General features: G+C 42.7%; 1 protein-coding gene across 1 annotated transcript; it reads left to right on the top strand.

Moving 5' to 3' along the window:
* Positions 1–8,305: 8,305 nt before the first annotated feature.
* Positions 8,306–12,123, top strand: LOC134203222 (uncharacterized). Its single transcript, XM_062678103.1, has 2 exons — positions 8,306–9,515; positions 9,830–12,123. The coding sequence occupies exons 1-2, from the start codon at positions 8,306–8,308 to the stop codon at positions 12,121–12,123; spliced, it is 3,504 nt and encodes a 1,167-aa protein (XP_062534087.1).
* The last annotated feature ends 4,352 nt before the right edge of the window (positions 12,124–16,475 follow it).

The raw sequence follows: 16,475 nt of genomic DNA, 5'->3' as shown, positions 1-16,475 counted from the left end.
ATCATAATCATACAAAAAATATGATTTAATCATTAATCACTAATCGTTAATCATAGAATTTTACATTTATTCATTAATCACTAATCATATTCATAATTGTTTTGAGTTTATTCATTAATCATCGAGTTTAATCATTGCATACATCGCTTTAATTCATTATTCTTTAATCATAATCATTTAATTTTCATACCTTTTAATAACCCAATTTGGTAAAAATGTTACCTGATAATTGATCAATATGCAAATCATTCAATTTGATTATTCATAATCATTAATCATTAATCATACCGATCTTTAATCAATAATCATACACATATTGTGTCAGCATTTAATCACGATCGGTAATCGTTAATCATACTCCAAACGTTCTTTTCATTAATCATAATCTTTAATCATTTCCAAAAATTAATTTAATCGTTAATCATAATCATTAATCATTTTCAAAAATGATTAAATTGTTAATCATAATCTTTAATCATAGAGTTGTATGATTTAGTCATAACAAATTTAATCATTCATTGGAAGCTTTATTCATTAACGCTCTGGTTAAATTCAACCTCGCCATATCAACTGTCAGTCATACAAACCTGAAACGACCTGTGCACGATAAACCCCTATTTAAACCAGCCCAAACCATCAAACGTCACCCAAAAGATGAAACATCATCGACTGAGCCTGAGCCATTTTTGAACCACCCTAGTTATTAGTTTGCTGCTGTCGGTGCCGCCGGTGTTTACATTCGCTCCGCGATCAGTTTTTCATAGTTTTTTTAGGGCAAAAATAGCAGTTTTTAAAAAGTTTTCGGTTCAAACAAGTGACTGATTTCAAAAAGTGATGTTTCACTTGCATTCCATCAACATTTCGGGCTGCTCATGTGCGGAGAAGTGAGTAAAAACTTGATTTTTCCAATGCCCTTTGAGAAGAAGTGAAGTGCAGTGATAACCCCACCAAATCGCGAACGGCTATTAAATTGGCACAAGATTGCTGATTTATGATATAATTCGAGCCGAAATACATAGGATTCTTCGGAGAAACATGTTCATTATCACGGGAAGTGAATAAATATGCTGTGAAGAGGTTAGTAATTCGAATATTGAACTTTTGTTCGAAGCAGTTCAATGCATTCGAATGTTTGTGGGGGAGGAGTGCGGGAGGTGTGGGGTTGACCCGTGGAAGGTCAGGTGCCATATTGACGGCCATCGTGGTACTCTTCCAACTATGTCCTTAATTTTCGATAAAATTTCTGTATACATTTTCGGTGGAATTCCTGGAGAAATTATTTGTTATTTTCACAAGAAATTATTCGAAACTTTCAAAAATTTATGGAATATACACAAGAAATTCGAAGACTTTTCGCGAAATTTCCAAAAATGTTTATTGGCAATTCTGCGGAATTTTCACAGAATATTCTTAGGAATTCCACGGAGCAATTTTTCAGAATTTTTTATGAGAAACAGTACGAAAGAATTATCTGAAAAATTCCCTGCAGAACTTGTAAAGGAATTCGTGGAGGATTTCTTGGAGTAAATAATGGTGGAATTTTCGGATCAATACCCGGCGAAATTGATGGTGGAATTCTTGAAGACATTGCCAAAGAAGTTTGCTGGAGGCATTCCTAAAGAATCCGGGCGTGAATGCGTCACGTTTATTGGCGTGGCGTTTTAGTATAAAACGCTGACTTCAATGCTCACGCGCAACGCGCTATTGTGATCCAGCCTTTCCTGTTGGTTGTGGATTTGGTTTCAAAGTGTTTGGAACTTAGAAGGAAAAAGTACCAAGCACTAATATTCATGTGTTTCTATAAAACCACTATAAAACTACGATTCAGGAGACCTAAAAAATTTGTGTCGCTAGCTGGATTTCAGAACCAAAAGTGACCACTTCCCTGGGGGAACCAGGTTCCCGGAACATGCGTAACCGGATTTTGGAGGTCCAAACGTGCAGTTTCCATTCCCACTATTGCAAAATGATGAATAAAAATGATTGCATCATTATTGAATGCCAATTTGACCCACCAAATCAATACATCTACATAAAAATATAGGGTGTAATGCATCTTTGCTCCAAATTTCATGCAAATCGGTCGAAAAACAAGAGACCGGTGAATTTTTTAATTTGAAATCGTAGCCCGAACCGAAACGGGTTAATATCAATCTCTGTATAACTTTAGCCCTAAACTATGTTCATGAATAATTATATTTCTGAACTAAAACATTGCATGAAATCTTTAGAAAAGTGCTCCCCAATAGTCTAGTGATGGAAAGTTCTCAAATTATCTGCTCATATGAGGTCTAGAGCGATAATTGTAGTTTTGATTCAAACGCGTTTTCTGCACTTGCATTTTTTTTTAATTTCGTACAAGTATGCATAGAAGGGAAGTATATTCGGTGCAGGGTTTGCAGAAATCGCTCTCAATAGATAACTTACAAAGATAAAAGAGAGGCAAACATTATTTGACCTCGAGTCACCACGAGTATGCTGGCTCCTACCCCTCTCTTATTAACTGTATAATAAAATGATATTGATTATATATATATATCACAAAGATTCATGGCTCCGTAAAGTGTTAAACACGCCCGAGCCTACCAAATAAACGAAATTGGAAAAAAAAACTTGGAATTAGGGACACGGCAGGTATTTTCGTCTGTTCGTCATAGTCTCGAAAACCAATAAAAAAGACGCTTTTTTGTAAAACTCATACGTACCAAATCGTAAGCTCAGGAGAAACGTTCTGCTATAGTGGAGTTCTAGCAAATGTACGTTGCTTTCGTTGGTTTTAGCCCCTACGACGATGGACGGAAATACCTGCCGTGTCCCTACTACAAGCGATGAAAACAAGTTGATGAAAACAAGTTGATCGAACCTAAGAGGCCAACCAGCTCGGGGCTGAATATCTCTTCAATAAAAAGGAAAACAAAAGAGTTCATCGGACCTACATACAAGTGCGAAAAAACAAAACCGGATAGGCAGCCCCCACCGAGAAATGATGATAAAACGCATTTTTCTCGTTCATTTTGTATGGGGACCGAATGTTTTTTTCGCACAGCTGTGCACAACCAGTTAAAATGCTTCATCAGAGATCGTGCTCTCCGCGTTTGGAGCTTTTTAAAACGAATTTATCATGGGGTATTGGCCTCCCAATCAGTTGTCAGTGTCATGGAAGGTTGCGAAAAAAAAGTCTCACACGGTACACATACATATCGTAAGCGTATACAGAGATGATAAGTGAGAGATTTTTTCATTCAATTTTGGAGCTGAGCTGCTCTCAGAAACGCAAATCAGGCTCAACAAAAGAACTTGAATGCAAGAGCTTTGCCGTAATACAAGTCCAAACTATTAGGAAGATGCATACAAGGTCCCTATGAAAACGATTGGTGACCCAACAATAGCGCCGGGGAGGTTCTCAGGAAAGCTTAGGACAACAGTCAAAACCCGTTTCCACATCATGAATCAACTGTCTAGCCGCCGATATCGTATAGCGATGCTAACACCAGTACGGAAGAAGATCGTGCTACTACAATCAGGAACTCATCATGGAAGTGAAAAGCCTAAAACAAGACAAGTTCCAGTTCTAGATGGTATCCAAAATCTGACCTTAAAAACAGCAAACCATGCACTATTTCGAGCATAGACGAAGCAGACGTAGGAGACTCCTACCCAGCGTATCTACGTTGGTACTTAGGTACATCGCTGCCATCAGGGCGACTGAAGTTATCAGAAATCTGATTCGGGTCAATATCATATATAGAGGCAAATGTATATCGGAACTGCAATCTCTGGACTGACTTCGGCACTCGACCAGTCAACCGCTGGTTATCAGGTCATTAGGCTGGAGGTTATTAGGTCGAACGGCCATTGCACTACGGTTCACAATACAGATTTACGCGGAAAGATTAATTTTACGCCAAAACTATAACTTCTCCACCAAATAGTGTGCAAGAATTCGAGAGAATTTTGGGAAATTTTTATTCGCTAAACAGCGTAAATATTCGAACGAAACCCGTCGTCGGAGAAGTCGAATTTTACATGACCTCATGCTTTTTTAATATGAGTTACTTGTTAGTTGAAATTATGAAATCTATGTTAGTTTCTCAGTACCCCCCAGATTCACGAATTGAAAAATCCAGCCTCTTGGAATTTTCGTCGTAGACAATGATCAACGCTTATCTGCATACACCGAAAGGGTAAGAATTTAACCCTCGCCATTCGCCTCACCAAGAAAAACCCATTCCACCGCTTCTCGAACGAAAATGCCATCCCTTCGAATTAGAATCACGTTTCGCTCGAATGGTGCCGTAGATTGGATCGTATTGAATTCCTTTCATCTTGGTGTCTTCTCGCAGGACACCGAAGACGCTTTCGCGCGCGCACCAAATCTGGCAGGACCCACGGACGGCGACAACGCGCATTAGCAAACGAAAGGGTTGCACCACACCGGACGCGGTACAGACGAATCAAATTATTATTATGTTGGAACTTCCCTCGCAGCAGCCAACGAAAAGTTCTAAATATGGTCTTTTAGATGCGATGCGTTCGTCCACGCGGTGGTGAGGGGCAAGTTGATAACAGACTGGGTGTTTTGGGCACGGGCAGAGTTGTCATTTCTTCCAAAGAAGAGTTCGAAAATCGCGTTGCTGGGGGTTGGTTCACTTCGGGCGCACGATAAGCGAAATTAATGATCCATTTTCGAAGCGGTATCGAGTCAGCTCGAATTTTATCCTTTAATGAGTAATTCGAATATGCCGCAAGGGATGACGGGGTGCGTTTTTTTTTTCTTAACGTTATCGTCGTCGATTCTGGTTGGGACCAGGTGGTGTGTCGTCAGAAGCATGGAGGAACTCACCCCTTTGTTCGCCGGAATGGATTCAACGAACGGTGAGAACAGAATGCGTGCGCGTGAGATCATAAAAAAAGAGTATAAACATTCTTGCTCAAACAATTTACATAAATTTATAAAGTAAAACTGATAGGTGAGCGAACATTAAACGGTCGGTGGCATTTTATGGTGGTATTACGGGTAAAACACACATTCTATTCATAGAGTCAGTGCACGCGCACCGAAAAAATGGAAATGAACCCTGTGAACAAAACGAGCCTTAAGATATCCTACAAATAATGCTCTCTGGTGAATTGGTGGATGTGGTCATCACAATGGCTCCTTTGACCATTGTGATGATCTTTGACTAACAAAACGATCGGTAGACCGGTATTTCGATAGAGACGGTATTTAGATAGAAGCTATAGTCAAAATAATCTGAGCAGAGTTGAGAAAGATAAGCACTTTTTGTTTTTCGCAAGTAATGCTTAGAATTTGCAAATAAAAAGTAATTTGATTGGTTGTTCCATGCAGTTAGTATATAATATAGATAGAAGAATCTAGAGATGAGCGAAAGCATGGCTGAGTCGATTTTTTTGACCGTGCACACGCGCATATGACGTCACAGCCCTTAACATTTCCATTGAAATCGTGACGTCATGCTCGTTTGGAGACACGTTTGAAAGTTCGTTTGGAGACAGAGGATTTATCTTCGCTCATCTATATATTCCACTATCTATAGTATATAGTTAGTTGAACCTCGTGAAGCATTCATTATTTATCAAGTGCCTAGTGCAGGTTTATGCAATGCTCAAATAGTGGGATGGCATAGTAAACGCACTGCTTCAACCTGAACCTGAGATACGTGAACAAAATCTTCATTAAAATTATCCTGAATAAAATATATTTCGAACAAGGTTAATTAATCATAATCATATTTCGAACGTTTCATGCTAAAGTGGTTGTAATTTTATTCAACTATAATAATCAGTCACCAAAAATGTGAGTAAAAATAACAAATAGTTAGACAAGTGACGCAATAGTTCAAATATAGTTGTTCGGTCACGAACGCATCGTCGTAGCAGGCTGAGTTTACTGTTACCGAGAAGAACGGTTTGCTTAGTATGGAAGAATATCGCGAATCAGTACTGGAAAATGTCGTGATCGTCATAAGGCAACGAGCAACGCCTTTTTTTTATCTCGGCAACCAAATGAAAGAATCGTAGGTTGTTTGATCAATTTCGCATGAAAGGCAGTCATGAAGGGATGTTGTGCTTCATTTTAAAATTAAAATTTCTAAATTATTTCAAAAGATATATGCAAAGAATAATGACTAGTCGATAAATTAATCATATTCGTTCAAAAGTGGTAATGAACACAAAAACAAAGCACACACTGAGATTTATGTAGCATGCCTGTCATCTTTCGCGTTTCTATAGATATTTAAAGGGTCAGATACGTCGCGTGACATCTATCATTGAAAATGAGAAATTGCAGTACTGATCAGGATGCATCAAAATGTCATCAGGTCTCGGGTTAAGGGCACATATGATTGTCTGCGATTAGTGCCGGTGGTGGCAACATTTTGGCTTCCTGGTGTGTACAAACCCGAGCATGACCTCGATAACATAAGTTGGTATGAACTTGGTATGCATAAAAGGTAAAACACCAAAAAATACCTTATATAAAAAATTATTTTACAATTTTTAATCACAGTTATTAACTGCGATGTTTCTAAGTCATGTTATTATTTTTGCATTCGTATAGCATGATGCTAACGAGATGGTACTCCCATGCCCAGGAAAGCCGATTGGATCGGTAATCGAACCCAGCCTCCTTTAGCATGTGCATTGATAGCTGAACGTGTAGTTTTTCGGCTAGGTATTGCAGTATTGTAAAACAAACTTACTTTGTCGAATCGTTAATACATTTTTTCTGATTCGATCGCCTCATGAGAATATTGGCGGAATTCCTAGATCTAGACATGATCGTCCGGAGTCAATTTTAGAATTTGGACAGATGATGCAAAATGTCGTTGAAATCTTCGAGCAGCGGGTCAAGAAGAGAATTTAGCTAACCTAATGTTCATGTAAGAATTGGTCGAGAAGCTGCCGGGGTTAATTAAAATGGGCTAAGTCACTTTCCGAAGCCAACTTTCCATTTTCGGCGAGTTAATGGCTAAACTAGTTAGCTCTGCTAGCTATGTCAGCTTTGAGGTTCCAGGAATATCAAGAGGAAACACGCGGGAAACCCGCGATCAATAGAAAAAGCGCATTCAATTGCAATAATTATATTTTGGCAGAGTTACGAGCAAAATTAGCGAATGTGTGCAGTCGCTGAAAACTAAAAAAAAACAACAAAGATCCCTGCGAGTTGCATCATTCACGTACCGTTAGTCATCCTCTTCTACCGCCGCGCGCAGCGTTCCAAATTACAAAAAAAAAATGACAACACACTAACCGGATCTGAAAGGGAAATGACCTGGGAGCGTGTGCTTCCAGGTTCTTACCCATACCGCCACCGTTGTTTGACACATCGCCATTCAGGTACTCTTCGTAGTGCTACCTTCACTTTTTGATCACCTTAGCTCGTTCGTAATAAGGTTCCCGTTTATGTCCTTACACATGTCATGCTGTGGCACCTCACCCTTACGTGAACGGTTTAACTTCTCATAGAACTTTCGTGCGTTATTAGCGTGGTACAGTTGCTCGATCTTCGATCACGTTCGCTATCTTCTAGCTGGCGCTTTTTTTGTCTGTTCCGCATCCGTTTGTATCGTGCCTCGATCGCCTTCGTGCGGTGTTGCATCAATCTTGCTCATGCTGCATTCTTCTCTTCCACGTACTACTCACATTCGCCGTCATACCGTTAACCTGATTCGGGGACACCGTGCCTAATGCAGCGGTTGCGGTGCTTACAATGCAATGGCGGATCGAATATCTCTCCAGTCATCTCCAAGAGAAGCTGCGCCTAACTGCCCTTTCGTTAGGAGTGCCACTTCCAGCTGCTGCTGGTATTTTTGGGCAACAGTATACCGTCTTGTAGCCGCCCAATGTTTAGCCATGGCGTTCGATTTCGACGCGTGTTGGACACAGTCGAGAGTTTTGAGCGCAGGCATACTACAACGTTGATGTTTATTGCCTTATTGATTCGTTCGTAAAGATGTGCACCCAAAACGGCAGCGCAGAGTTCGAGCCTTGGAATGCTGCTTCGTTTTAGAAATGCTACACGTGATTTAGATGCCAGCAGACAAATTCGAACCCGCCCTTGAGGGTCTTCACAGCGGGCGTAGATGCATGCTCCGGAAGCAGTGTGGAGCTGTGTAGGAGGTGTTCGATAGGAGCTAATGCTCGGAAGTTCACAGCTGATACAACAAAACACGTTCCGCACACCGTTCTTCTCTCTACCGCTGTCGTAAGCCTTTACGATCAGTTCGGTAACTCTTCTCTTGCTCGTGCATTGCTGGACTCTGGTTCTCAGCGATGCTACATGTCTGAAACCGTTCCGCAAAGGCTCAAGTTCAAACGAACTCGTGAGCATTTACCGATCGTCGGCATCAGTGGACCGCAAACTGCATCTACTCAAGCAGTTTTAGCGGAAGTTCATTCGCTTGCTACAAACTATGTGGCAAATCTTAAGTTCCATGTCTTGCCACGAGTAACCGTCGATCTTCCAACACGAAGCATTGACATCCGTTCCTGGAATGTGCCGAAGGAGATAGTGTTAGCCGATCCAACGTTCCACGAGTCTGCAGCTGTAGATCTGATCATAGGAGCAGAAGTCTATTTGGAGCTGATGATTGCAGAGCGTCAAATGAAGCTGGGAGATTCTGGTCCAATTTTGCAAAATACTCTTTTGGGCTGGATAGTTTCTGGAGGGATTCCGGATGAGTCAGCTGTTTTACCAGTCGTGTCATCGTGTGCTGCAGAGAATATTGAAGAAGGACTAGCACGGTTCTTTGAGCTGGAATCGTGTCGCACCACCAGCACATTGTCACTAGAAGAGTCGGCATGTGAAACACACTTTGAGAGAACGACGACGAGAGACTCTTCCGGCAGATTCGTTGTTCAGCTACCCAAGAAACAATTTCTCGTTGACCGCTTGGGAGATACTCAGCTAATCGCTACTCGTCGCTTCAAGGCTTTGGAGCGCAGATTGGATACCGATCCAATCGTGAAGAAAATGTATTCCGATTTCATCAACGAATATCTTCGGATGGAGCATATGAGTAAGATTTCAGCACGAGACCTAAGCACAGTTCCGGTAGCATACTTCCTACCGCACCATGCGGTATTAAAGCCCGATAGCACCACGACCAAACTGCGTGTCGTGTTTGATGCGTCGTGCGCTAGCACGTCTGGAGTTTCATTAAATGAAGCTCTCATGGTGGGTCCTGTGGTTCAGGATGACCTAACTTCCATAACACTACGCTTCAGATTGAGGAAGTACGCGATGACAGCCGACATTGAGAAGATGTATAGGATGATCAAGATGCATCCGATGCATCATCCACTCCAATGCATAGTATGGAGAGAGGACTCAACCAAGCCGATTCGATTGTTCGTGCTGACCACAGTCACGTACGGCACGTCTTCAGCACCGTACTTGGCCACGCGTTGCCTGAAGAAGTTGGCGGAGGATGTGAAGAACAACTTCCCTGCCGCCACTGATACGATTCTCTACGAGTTCTACGTCGACGGTATGCTGAAGAACGTTGACAGCCTTGAAGAAGCTGTACAATTGTCACAGGATCTGATCCAAGTTCTAAGCACAGCTGGGCTTACCTTGAGGAAATGGAGCTCCAACTCTCGAGAATTGTTGGATCATATTCCACCTTATCTGAACGCTCTTGTTTGGATCTCGAACTCTCGAACCCCACAGTTAAGACCCTTGGAATTAAATGGGAACCCCGTTCGGACATTTTTCGGTTCACTGTACCTCAGTGGAACCCTGCTACTGAGCTCACCAAGAGGATCATATTGTCCGATTTCACGAAGTTTTTCGATCCGTTAGGCCTGGTTGGACCTAGTCTTGTTCCAGCCAAGGTATTTCTCCAGGATCTTCGGAGAACAAAGTGCTCCTGGAACGATATTCTACCCGAAGAGCTTCAAGTGTGGTGGAGAGGATTCAGAGAAAGTTTGGAAGGTCTGACTTTGTTGCAAGTACCTCGTTGGATCGCATTCGGAAGCGAAACATTGTCCGTCGAGCTCCACATGTTCTGCGACGCATCCCACAAGGCGTACGGCGCCTGCATCTACCTCAGGTGTGTCTCGTTCGATGGTACAGTTTCGTCATCACTGGTTACCGCTAAATCTCGTGTAGCTCCGCTTGAAGACCTAGAGAAGAAACGAAAACAAATATCGATTCCACGATTGGAGCTCTCGTCTTCACTAACAGGCGCACATATGTACGAAAAAGTCGTCCAAAGTCTCAAGATCGCAGTTCAGCCGTATTTTTGGACCGACTCAATGATCGTTAAGTGTTGGATCGCAGCGCCTCCGTCTCGTTGGAACATTTTCGTGGCCAACAGGGTGTCTGAAATTCAGCACATTACACATGGAGGTATCTGGAATCACATAGCCGTCTTGGACAACCCGGCCGATGTTCTATCAAGAGGAATGGATCCTCATCAGCTGAAGGATTTCCAGATGTGGTGGCAAGGGCCACCTTGGTTACGGTTAGACAAAACCTTATGGCCGACATCGGCTAACATAAATCACGAGGACCTAGATCCTCTGTTACTCGAGGAACGCACAACGGTATCGGCTCCAGCGCAAGTTATTGAACCTAGCACAATCTTCAGCCTTCGATCGTCATTACAAGATTTAGTTCGCATCGTATCACTCATTCGGAGATTTGTACACAACTGTCGAAACACTAGTGACCGCAGAGTAGGCCTAGTGCGACTTGAAGAACGAGAAGCAGCTTTAAATCAGTTACTGATCCTAGCTCAAAGAGAAAGTTTTCCAGAAGAACTAGTCGCGTTACGTAAGAATGGAGAAGTAAAACCTACGTCTCGCTTAAAGCAACTATGCCCTCGCTTGGTAAACGGATTAATCCTCGTCGGCGACCGGCTTCGAAACGCTAACATTTCAGCCGGTCGAAAGCATCCTATAGTTCTGAATAATCAGCATCCTCTTTCGATCCTCGTTGCGGATTACTATCACAAGAAAGCCCTGCACGCTGGGCAACAATTGCTCATCGCCAGCATGCGGGAAAGATACTGGCCGATTGCAGCTCGTAGCTTGGTAAGGAAAGTTATTCATCGGTGCGTCAAATGCTTTCGGGCTCGACCGAAGAGTTCCGAACAACTCATGGCAGATTTACCAGCCGAGCGGGTCAATACAGCTCCACCGTTCCTGCGCGTGGGAGTGGACTACTGTGGTCCGTTTTATATTCAGAACCCCTATCGCAAGGGTGGTTCAATCAAGTGTTTCGTAGCAGTATTTGTGTGCCTTGTAGTGAAGGCCGTTCATCTGGAGGTCGTTGGAGACCTCACAACACAAGCTTTCGTCGCGGCGCTGAGAAGATTTGTCTCCCGGCGAGGTAGACCAGAGATCATTATGTGTGACAACGCAACTAACTTTGTTGGTGCCCGACGCGAGCTAGACGATCTTCGAAAGCTGTTCAACAACCAAATGTTCGTAAAAGCGGTGACTGAAGAAGCTTCATTGGAGAACATCAACTTTAAATTCATCCCGGCGAAATCCCCCAACTTCGGTGGACTTTGGGAAGCCGCCGTGAAGTCGATGAAAGGTCATCTTAAGCGCACTCTTGGAAACACCGTACTCGTAGCCGACGAAATGGTTACCCTGGTGGCACAGATTGAGGCTTGCCTCAACTCGAGACCAGTTACGCCACTCTCGAACGACGCAGACGACTTGGATTTTCTGACACCAGGTCACTTTCTTGTGGGTAGGCCACTCACAGCAATACCAGAACCATCTCTGCAAGAGCTCAATCAGTCTCGGCTCTCAAGATGGCAGCGAGTTCAGTACTTCCTCCAATGTATCTGGAATCGTTGGTCAACGCAATATTTGTCGAGCTTGCATGCTCGCACGAAATGGACCAGACAACGGAACAACATTCTCGTCGGGACCATGGTACTGCTACGTGAGGACAATTTACCACCTCTCAGGTGGCGAATGGGTCGTGTCAGTGAGATCCACCCGGGGAAAGACGGCAACATCCGTGTTGTCAAAGTTCGCACGAAGGACGGAGACTTCCTTCGAGCGATTTCCAAAGTGTGTGTCCTACCAATTTCCGACAACGACACTCCGTCCACGTTAACTTACGAGGAGGATTAACTCCTTCTCCATCAGGCGCCTGGTGGCGCTGCGGAGGCCTTCGGGTCTCCGCGTCCCAGTTAAGTTTTTGTTTTATAATATATAGTCAAAAAGCTCAGAGAATGTTTGTCCTCCATAGTCAAGTCCATCCGCCGCGGCAGGAGCCGCCGCGGCAGGAGCCGCCGCTCGTCCGAATGTCTGAAGATCTGCTGTCCACTCCGTTGATGTCATGTCCATCCAAGTTCGAATGAAGCTCTGCTCAGTTCCTGTTCGTCAATTTTGATGTGTTGCGTCAAGTATTCTGTGGGGGTTAAGGAATCCCCACACAAAGTTACGTGTCTTGCATGTTATTCGTCGTTTCGAGCAATCAAACACTCTTCTGTTTGAATAGGAGGATGCATCCAAACTCGTCGCACTTCAACCGGCACCCAGGCGCAACCAACCGATGACTCAGAACCGATACACATCAGATACGCACTGTAGCACAGATGATCCTCAACAGTTTCTGGACAATTGCGGCCACCTTGAAGTCGCTACTATACTTGGAACTCTCTTCAACGTTCATGCAAGGTCACATCGTTGGATTCGTCGGTGGCGCATTAGCGCCTGCGGAGGCGGACGGCCTCCGCAACCCAGGGAAGTCGTTGTGTGGTTCATTTTTACATTTAAAAAATCGTCTCTCATCTTATTCATAGCACACGGACCTAGGATCCCTCAACCGAGGTTGATTGGCATCTGGAGGCAGACGATTCAAAGAGGATTCGGTAGACGACTCTAGCGAAGAGCTGAACCGGTGCTACACGGACCGTGTGGGCAACGAAGTATACTAAAGATGTGTCTGATCAGGAGTATCCATATCCTAGAGACCGCAAGCAGATCATCAAGGCTGATAGTCAGATCGACAGCAGAGCAACATACGAAACATTTTCGAAGAGACAAGTTTAAATCAATATGTATATACGTAATATTTGTGTTGAAATAGTTTAAAATTAGCAGTTAAAATTCGGTAGTTAAGATAGATTGCTTTCCATAGAAGTTAGATTTGAAATAGGTCATTTCAAGGCGGCCGGTATGTTCGGTATGTTAGAAATCATCATTATTGCCTTCAATCGTATTCTATCCAATACTGCTAGATCACTGACTGTATTATTAGTGTCCGAGAAGACTGGACAAGCATTTGCGTATGTATATAATCATCATTAAATTCCACATCACACCGATCGCCTCACGATCGGCGATAGGTACGGCCGAACCGCAGTTAGAAAATATCACACACAGTCAGTCAGGTCCATGCTAGTAAAAATTGTACATATCTAAAAGTCTCGAATAAACCTTTTGTACGTACAGGTCGGTCGATCTCCGCAGTCGAGTGTCCATTTAATTCATGTACTGTGTTGTAGTGTTGTGAACATTTAAGTTAGGAATAAAATCCACTTACAATCGTCAAATCCGCGTTTAAACTAAAGTGCGTTATCCGACAAAAAACAGTGCAATTAAGTTCGTAATTGACACATTTAGTCAATTTTTGTCGTTCACAGAGTAGCAACTGAACTAAGGTCATAATGTCAATGTTTATGCTCATGCAACCGAAGGTTTACTTCGTTTTAAAGAATCATCAATGATAACTGAAACGATATCAATCGATAACTGTTTGATATTTACCACATTTTTTTATAGCGAACGCTCTAGCTTTCCTTTTCAATTAATTTTAAATTCTCTATAATATATTCAATGAATCGAAGAAATTTCTCCTATTCAGCAAGTATATTTCTACATCTCGTAACCCTTTTCGCATATCCGAACCCTTCGTAAGCTTCTTCATTAGGACCTATCCTCACCCCACAGCACTTTCGCCGTAGACCTTTCTCCCTACTCTCTCATTTATAATACCCTCAAAAAATCAAAAGAAAACTTCTTTCGGACGGCAACAGCGACGAAGACGGCAAAGACGGTGAACCGTGTTTGCTTTCATTCCTCATCCCCCTTCAGCATCCGATTCCTTGTGTTGTTTCTTATATGAGCCACGGACCGCTCGATCTGCTCGTTGCTATGACGGCAGCCTTCCTTCTCATTTGCTGCATCCAAGTCGCAGCTCCGAAGTGGCGTCCGCGCTCGAGCTCGTATACATCTTATTAAGAACTTGGTCTTAGCTTTTTCTCATTTACGCGTAAAAGACACACTCTCTTTCTGTGTGCTTCAAACATACGACGGGCAGCCACCCACCCGCCTAGCCGCGGTTCACAAGGGTGGCCATAATGATGCTCCACTGTGGCATTGCTGTTTCGTCTTGCCTGCCCGAACCCGGACCCAGCCAGCACGGCGCACACGAACACAGAAATACTTTTAATTTTCCTTTTCTCATCCGGCGTGAGGGCAAGGATTTTATGTGCCGTCTTCGACACGGCCACCACCAGCCGGTATTCGCCTAATGAGAAACGTGCGAGTTGGTATATTGCTGTATGAGTGTATGGTGCTTGGGGGAGTTAAAAGTTTTGAAGGAAAACAAAATATGTAGCTCCCATCGCGTCTGGTGCCAGTGGGTGGGATGGGCGAGTCGTCTTTCCACGGCACCGTCTTCGTTGTGGCCGATGAGCATGATGATGATGAGTAGAGTGCAGATGATTTAAGACAGTAAAGACTAGGGACTCCCATCGTCTCAGGGCGGACGTTGATGTGGGTTTCCATCACCCTCACCCACGATGGTTGAAACACATTCTTTTAACTCATCTTCGTGTGCTGTTATAAGTTTGTTGTTTGAATGTGCGTTGAGCTGGGTTTGAAGAATCCAACTATAGTGTATTATCTATCTTCCAGCTATCAATTGAAGTTTACTAGAAAGGTAGTAACTGGAATATCGATCATCAAAAAAATTAAGTATACCGAGAAAAAACATTGCTGTAGTAAAAGGAATTAATTTGAATTCGTTAGAAGAGGCTCTATAGTGAAAGTGATTGACACGTGCATCATTCCTCATCTCAGAGCGCTCTTAATTCTCATATTACATTGACTTTCATCTTAATTAATATATTTGTGACGTATCTTGTTTCAAGCTAATTGATGCTGTCCTTTTTACTTCCTGTCGGTTCGTTCTGATGTGCTTCACATATCTTGCCTTTACACCCTCCATTTTATTAATGATAAAAAGATACCGCCTTGTACACTCTCCTTTCCCAACTCGTCACAACCCTATACAAAGCAACCAAATTCTCAAAAATCAAACTCCCTTTCCAATGACCACCCACAATTTTACTTATTCTGTCACGCATCGAAAATTGCGACGGCTTCGAAGGCACCAACGAAGATGACGACGTGATACAAAGCATTTCCCGAAATCTCCGCATCTTAGTTTTTATCTGTTTTCAGGAGTTTTTCGCTTAATTCCACAAACAGTGTCTTGCCTGCCGGTCCGCTTTCGCCACCCACCTTCTACCTTCTTCGGTTACTGACAATGCCTACCCGGAAACGTGAACGGGGTTCGCCTCTTCGTGGAAAACGGCGACCGAATGCGAGTATTAGCATTCCGATGTCCGCCTTAGCTACCCTCTGGCATTACGCCGCTGCTGCTCGCTTATCAAGGAACGCTGTTTTTCCATTCAACTCCTACGCTGCCACGTAGAGCAATACATAAATTTTCATCAGTTAAGACTGTCAAGTCCTGGCTGAAGATGCTCCGCTTTCGTGGCGGCTGATGGTTGTTGCCTTATATGGGACGATAAGTTTGCAACGCACAAATGTCTGTCATTAATTTCTGCTTATAGGTTGTTCAGCAGCCTCGCCACCATACAATTGAATACATAGGGCTGAAAGCAGACTATTTCTGGAGATAAAAACGCGGAGGTTTTGGGAAATGGTCTTTTATTATTTTAATTATTTATTTGTTTATTTGTTCTACCAGTTCACGCTAGGACGAGATTTAAATACGTGTTGATTTTCAGCACAACTATATCTATAAGGTTAGGTGATTCATATATCACATGCTTGCATATTAATATTCTGAAATCTTGCCAAACCATGAGTAACGATTTTCACCAAATGATAAGTACATTTTTTTTAATTCTACTCATACCTTCATTTTGGTAACATGCGTTCCCACTGCTGAAAAAATCTCAAAAATAAGAAACAAATTCTTTTCCATTTCTTTGTTATTGATGGGATAAACAAAGAAGCTATGAGATGGACTTCAGGAGCATGGCCCTGATATCTACTTTTGAGTATGCACAACAAAAAGTTTCGAAGAGTTAAAACAATCTAACATTCGATATTCTATTAAATTGAACTGAATTTTACAAACAAGCACAGTTTAAATTTGTTTCGATTAAAAAGAACAGTAAGATCGATTCAATGTTGCGTTTATTTGCATGATCCAAATATGT

The sequence above is a fragment of the Armigeres subalbatus genome, unplaced genomic scaffold (genome assembly GCF_024139115.2).
Source record: "Armigeres subalbatus isolate Guangzhou_Male unplaced genomic scaffold, GZ_Asu_2 Contig170, whole genome shotgun sequence".
NCBI classification, from domain to species: domain Eukaryota; kingdom Metazoa; phylum Arthropoda; class Insecta; order Diptera; family Culicidae; genus Armigeres; species Armigeres subalbatus.
The sequence above is the reverse complement of the archived record's forward strand: the minus strand, read 5'-3'. Positions and strand labels throughout refer to the sequence as shown.

Coding starts and splice junctions, on each gene's coding strand:
- LOC134203222 (XM_062678103.1), top strand. CDS start 8,306: ATGTCTGAAACCGTTCCGCAAAGGCTCAAGTTCAAACGAACTCGTGAG. Junction 9,516..9,829: donor CTACGAGTTCTACGTCGACG/GTATGCTGAAGA, acceptor TCGATCCGTTAG/GCCTGGTTGGACCTAGTCTT.